General features: G+C 39.9%; 1 protein-coding gene across 1 annotated transcript; it reads left to right on the top strand.

The window, feature by feature from the left end:
* The first annotated feature begins 809 nt into the window (after positions 1-809).
* Positions 810-2,745, top strand: LOC115186340 (E3 ubiquitin/ISG15 ligase TRIM25-like). Its single transcript, XM_029746013.1, has 3 exons — positions 810-1,611; positions 1,963-2,058; positions 2,550-2,745. The coding sequence occupies exons 1-3, from the start codon at positions 1,015-1,017 to the stop codon at positions 2,631-2,633; spliced, it is 777 nt and encodes a 258-aa protein (XP_029601873.1). The 5' UTR covers positions 810-1,014; the 3' UTR covers positions 2,634-2,745.
* The last annotated feature ends 3,967 nt before the right edge of the window (positions 2,746-6,712 follow it).

Below are 6,712 nucleotides of genomic sequence, written 5' to 3'. Positions count from 1 at the left end.
CTTACTGGCCTGTTCTTTGTCCTTTAATAAAAGAAGATGAGTGTACATTTTCCCACTGCGTCTTGGTCTAAACCCTACGACACCCGTGACATTTACATTAGGGTGTATTGTTAGATATTACTGCACTGTTGGAACCAGGAACACAAGCATTTCACTACACCCACAATAACATCTACTAAATATGTGTATGTGACCAATAACATTTTTATTTGATTGTATTTGTGAAAGTGTTACATAATTCTCAATCCGCTTTGCGTGGTGCCTAAAAACAGCACTTAGCCGTGGTGCTGTATATTAGCCATATACTGTCACCACTTCCACCGAAGTCGTTTCCTCTCCTCGTTCGGCGGTCGGCGTCACCGGTCTTCTAGTCATTGTCGATCCACTTTTTCATTTTCCATTTGTTTTGTCTTGTTTTCTTACACATCTGGTTTCCATTTCCATCATGAATTGTTGTGTATTTAACCCTCTGTTCCCCCCATGTCCTTGTGTGGAATTGTTTGTTTGTAAGTGCTTGTACTCTGTTACTGGTGCGCATCGGGTTTTGTTCCCATGTAGGTTCGTTTTGTATTAAACTGCTCCGGCTATTACCTATCTCTGCTCTCCTGCGTCTGACTTCACTGCCACCAGGTCCGCAATCCTTACATATACCACACCTCCTCAGGCCTTATTGCTTATTAGAACACATAAGTGTATTATAAGGCATTATAAAGGTCATTAAAATAATTATAATATGTACTTCATAGAAACTGTTACCCTTTATATTCTAATAACTCACATTTTAAGATTCATTATTTCCTTTATTCCATGTTAAGGGCTCTAACCAAGGAACAAGACTATTTGTCTCCCTCTTGCTGTTGCATGCAGTTCCTCTCTCTCTTCCTCCCTCCCTCTAACCCCACCCCTCTGGCAGAACCAGGAAGTCCATCCCCCTTCACAAACTCTCTTCTGAGGAAACGAAACTGATCTGAGTCTCTGTGTCGTCTGTCTGTGTGAGAGTGAACAACCGTCCAAATGGCTCAACAGGGAGTTCTGCTGGACCAGGACCAGTTCTGTTGTTCTGTCTGTCTGGATCTACTGAAGGAACCAGTCGCCATCCCCTGTGGACACAGTTACTGTAGGAGCTGTATTGATGGCTGCTGGGATCAGGATGTTCTGAAAGGGGTCTATAGCTGTCCTCAGTGCAGACAGACCTTCACTCCAAGGCCTAATCTGAGGAAAAATAACATGTTGGCTGAGCTGGTGGAGAAACTGAGGAAGACAGGACTCCAGGCTGCTCCCCCTCCTGCTCTGTGCTATGCTGGAGCTGGAGATGTGGCGTGTGATGTCTGCACTGGGACCAGAAAGCAGAAAGCCCTCATGTCCTGTCTGGCGTGTCTGGCCTCTTACTGTGAGACTCACCTCCAATCTCACTACGAATCTCCTGCTTTCAAGAAGCACAAGCTGGTTAAAGCCACCGCACAACTACAGGAGAAGATCTGCTCTCATCATGACAAACTGCTGGAGGTTTACTGTCGTACCGATCAGCAGTGTATCTGTCTGCTGTGTGTGATGGATGAACATAAAGGCCATGATACAGTGTCAGCTGCAGCAGAGAGGACTCAGAAACAGGTAAGACCAGAACAACTTGTTGGTGACTGTCTGATAAACAAAGAATTAAAGATACAGTAGGAACTAAGGCTGTTTGAATATGAGATCATTGAAATGAAATGAATCCTCAGCAGAACAAATATGAACACAAACCTTGAGTATATAGATATGTCAACCCAGATTCTCCAGATGTATCACCATTTTATAATGTCAAACTATAATCATTCACATAGCAACAAATAAATATCATTTAGTAAATGGACCATCCATTTTTTAGACCTTCCTCTCTATGGGCCCTATGTCACATTACTATACTATTGATCTACTGGACTAATAAAGCTTGATAGCTCATTGAAGAGTGATTCTCCACAGAGGCAGCTGGGGATGAGTCAGCAGAAGGTCCAGCAGAGATTCCAGGAGAGAGAGAAGGAGCTGAAGGAGCTCCAACAGGCTGTGGAGTCTTTCAAGGTGAGTATTGTTGACCAGAGGAGACACACCATTTCACCTGTCTCCTCCAGTCAGAGAGAGACATAATTTCCCCTTTTCCCATTTTGTATCCCAAAATATCATGGATTTATATTATAGTCCAGTTGAGGCAGGTGAGATGCCTTTGGATATACGACGTAATAAATTGTCATTAGCTTATTGGGTTGAAAGGCTGTGAGGTTGAGCATCCCACTGCTACTGTTCTAGATGACTGTTGGGAATATACTAGTAGACAAGGCAGTGGTTTTGGTTGGACAGTTGGAAAGCTTGCTGATGAGAGTAGTTTCAGGGAGTTGGAGGTTGGCCCTTTCTGTGGTGATAGGGGATGTTCCTCCATGGTTACTCCCAGATCCTGTTGTTGATCTAACCTTGGTAGACAAAAGGAAATGATTGGGTCAGAAGTCAGTGATGAAGGGAAACTGGTTGACAATTACATTGGTAGAAGTTGTTATGCTTTTTTACCTCTTTCACAGATGGATCCAAGGTGCCAGATAGTGGGCACACAGGAGCAGGTGTTTACCTTCCTGAATGTGATGTGCAGATATGTAGAAGACTAACAGATGAACTGTCAGTATACTCAGTTGAACTGTTGGTGATAATAGTTGTCCTCCAGTGGGTGGAGGACGTACAACCTGTTAGAGTTATAGTATCCTCAGATTCTCTGTCTGTATTGAATAGTTTATCATCTGGTAAATCTATTAGGAGTGACCTACTATTGGAGGTATTAATGTTATTATGGAGAATTGAGAGAATGGGTCTAGTAGTGAGATTCTGCTGGGTCCCAGCACATTCAGGTGTGGAATGGAATGAAATTGTAGACTCGTTAGCTAAAATAACTTTAAAACAAGATATAATATATATTAATGTTCCACTGGGTAGAGGTGAGGACAAATGTGAGATCAGAGACATTTTGATTTTTTATATTTTTTTATATTTTGATTTTGATATTTTGATAGATGTGTGGCAGAAGAGAAGAAGAGATGGGACTCGATTGTGTTTAGGACATTGTACATTGAACTGGTCGTTCCATCTGGTTGGCAGCATGTGAATGGTTTGTGTCTGGAGGGTATTGCCAATGAAACGGTGGAGCATGTGTTGTTATATTGTTGTAAGGATGTTGAAGAGAGGGAAAGATTGAAGTGTAGGGTCATTGAGGTTGGATGGGGGGTTGGATGGGGGGTTGGAAGGGATTTGGGGGATGGGGGAGGGTCTATTAGAAGTTACTAGGACTCTTTTTTATTTTCTCAGAAGTACTGAGTTAGGTCGAAGGATTTAGAAATGGTGTAAACCGTGATTGAACACACTCCAGCACAGTAGGTGGCGCCATGCTCCTTTAACGTTGGTTTGAGGACCTCCATTATACCATAGAAGAAGGTACCGTGAGGTTTTGTGGTTCGTGAAGAGTGCAGCTATTCTTTTGCCTATTTTCCAAATGTATTTTCTCATGGTGGGAGGGTTTGTTTATTGGTTTCCGCTGTTTATCGGTTAGAGTTGAGGAGGGAGTTGGGTAGTTTGATGTCCTCAACCGAGTGGAGAAGAAACGCTGTCTCTTCAGGTGCGTTGTGGAGAATGGTGTGGAGGAATTATTGATCCTGGTCGGTGAACAGGTGGGAACATATACACTCTGTATCCAGAATGGTGTGGAGGAATTATTGATCCTGGTCGGTGAACAGGTGGGAACATATACACTCTGTATCCAGAATGGTGTGGAGGAATTATTGATCCTGGTCAGTGAACAGGTGGGAGAGGAACATATACACTCTGTATCCAGAATGTTGTGGAGGAATTATTGATCCTGGTCGGTGAACAGGTGGGAGAGGAACATATACACTGTATCCAGAATGAACAAGGCGTAGGTTGTGGTAATGTAAAAGGTGAGTCTTGTTACCCGGCTAGTTACCAGTATAATTTATGTGAGGGGTTGTGTTGGTGCTGATTTCGACAAGAGTAGTGGTGTCTAATCTGCCTCCGTTTATTACCACCGAACAGATCCGTTAAGAGTTGGTTCGTTTTGCTAAATGTGGAAGTGTTTTTCTGAACGAAATTCAAGGTTAAACAGGGGAGGGGTGGTACACAGGGTTTGTTAGCACAGAGGAGCCCAGTGATATAATATTACATATATATAATATTACTAAATGTCCAATCAACTGTTTGATGTGGTTTTGAAGTAATTCTCTTCCAGCCCGCGTTAACCTGGTAGGTTTACCTCAGGTAACTTATTATTAACTAACCTTGTAGGTTTACCTCAGGTAACTTATTATTAACTATCCTTGTAGGTTTACCTCAGGTAACTTATTATTAACTAACCTGGTAGGTTTACCTCAGGTAACTTATTATTAACTAACCTTGTAGGTTTACCTCAGGTAACTTATTATTAACTATCCTTGTAGGTTTACCTCAGGTAACTTATTATTAACTATCCTTGTAGGTTTACCTCAGGTAACTTATTATTAACTATCCTTGTAGGTTTACCTCAGGTAACTTATTATTAACTATCCTTGTAGGTTTACCTCAGGTAACTTATTATTAACTAACCTTGTAGGTTTACCTCAGGTAACTTATTATTAACTAACCTTGTAGGTTTACCTCAGGTAACTTATTATTAACTATCCTTGTAGGTTTACCTCAGGTAACTTATTATTAACTATCCTTGTAGGTTACCTCAGGTAACTTATTATTAACTATCCTTGTAGGTTTACCTCAGGTAACTTATTATTAACTATCCTTGTAGGTTTACCTCAGGTAACTTATTATTAACTATCCTTGTAGGTTTACCTCAGGTAACTTATTATTAACTATCCTTGTAGGTTTACCTCAGGTAACTTATTATTAACTAACCTTGTAGGTTTACCTCAGGTAACTTATTATTAACTATCCTTGTAGGTTTACCTCAGGTAACTTATTATTAACTATCCTTGTAGGTTTACCTCAGGTAACTTATTATTAACTATCCTTGTAGGTTTACCTCAGGTAACTTATTATTAACTAACCTTGTAGGTTTACCTCAAGTAACTTATTATTAACTATCCTTGTAGGTTTACCTCAGGTAACTTATTATTAACTAACCTTGTAGGTTTACCTCAGGAAACTTATTATTAACTAGGTTACAGCTACTTGGTGAGGAAGCTCACTGTTCACCTGGTTATAGATTGTAGTGATCTACAGGGATGGTTGGCGCAAAGCCTTCAAACGTTAAACATGTTCTGGTCATGGTTAACTGTATATATATATATATATATATATATATATATGTTTTATATATAAAAATGTGTAAATTCTCAACAAATCGCATGTCCCTGTTCTCTTTTTCAAGATGTGGCCGATTTAAACAGTTAGAAGAAGGAAAAAAAAAGATATAACCTTTTTTTTATTTGTTTCTAAATGGCTGCTGGGTAATATGATAATCGTTGTAATCTGTTGGTTCGTAGACATCAAATAGAGAGAATGCTGCGCAGGTTCACTGAGTTGTTAAACCTAATGGATAGGTGGAGATCATTGATTTGTAGCTCTGACTCAGTTGCTACCTCAGATTATGAGCCTATCAAGTGTGGTGAATGAGGTATGTAGTTCCCACAGAAGACCACAGGGAGGAGCAAGAGAGATATAAACACATACAGTTTATCTCTTTAAATACCCTGAACCTAACAATCAATCAAATGTATTTATGAAGACCTTTTTACATCAGCAGATGTCACAAAGTGCTGTACAGAAACTCTAACCCTACATATAACCTGTTTTATCCTGAACCCTAATTCTAGGGTAGGGTAGCCTAGAACACGTTTAGAAACTATTATAGTAATAATATTATGTTAGTAAATACCATTATAGTACTAAATAGGGTCTATTGTTATTTTTAAAATAAAACCAATGTATAGTACTTAGCATTTAACTGTTTTTATTTTATTATATTTATTATTTAGAGGAGTCTGTCTAAATAATGAAAAGTTAAGTTATTGCCAGACTTTTTAATGAAACCTTTATTTAACCAGGCAGGTCAGTTAAGAACAAGTCCTTTATTTAACCAGGTAGGCCAGTTGAGAACAAGTCCTTTATTTAACCAGGTAGGCCAGTTGAGAACAAGTCCTTTATTTAACCAGGTAGGCTAGTTGAGAACAAGTCCTTTATTTAACCAGGTAGGCCAGTTGAGAACAAGTCCTTTATTTAACCAGGTAGGCTAGTTGAGAACAAGTTCTCATTTACAACTGCGACCTGGCCAAGATAAAGCAAAGCAGTGTGACACAAACAACAACACAGCGTTACACATGGAATAAACAAACGTACATTCAATAACACAATAGAAAAGTCTATATACAGTTGTGCAAATGAGGTAAGATAAAGGAGGTAAGTTAATAAATAGGCCGTGGTGGCGAAATAATTACAATTTAGCAATTAAACACTGGAGTGATAGATGTGCAGAAGATGAATTTGCAAGAAGAGATACTATTAACTAACTGCTATCTCTCTGTCCCTCTCTCTCTCTCTCTCTCTGTCCGTCTCTTTTTCTGTCCCTCTCTCTCTCTCTGTCCCTCTCTCTCTGTCACTCTCTGTCCCTCTCTCTCTCTCTCTCTCTGTCCCTCTCTCTGTCCCTCTCTCTGTCCCTCTTTCTCTCTCTCTCTCTCTCTCTCTCTGTCCCTCT

This window comes from Salmo trutta, unplaced genomic scaffold, assembly GCF_901001165.1.
Source record: "Salmo trutta unplaced genomic scaffold, fSalTru1.1, whole genome shotgun sequence".
Lineage (NCBI taxonomy): Eukaryota > Metazoa > Chordata > Actinopteri > Salmoniformes > Salmonidae > Salmo > Salmo trutta.
The sequence above is the reverse complement of the archived record's forward strand: the minus strand, read 5'-3'. Positions and strand labels throughout refer to the sequence as shown.

What these genes read in the sequence shown, in the direction of transcription:
- LOC115186340 (XM_029746013.1), top strand. Translation starts at nt 1,015, where the DNA reads ATGGCTCAACAGGGAGTTCTGCTGGACCAGGACCAGTTCTGTTGTTCT. An exon ending in CAGAGAGGACTCAGAAACAG is followed by an intron (nt 1,612 to 1,962) that starts GTAAGACCAGAA and finishes GATTCTCCACAG; the next exon opens with AGGCAGCTGGGGATGAGTCA. An exon ending in AGGCTGTGGAGTCTTTCAAG is followed by an intron (nt 2,059 to 2,549) that starts GTGAGTATTGTT and finishes CCTCTTTCACAG; the next exon opens with ATGGATCCAAGGTGCCAGAT.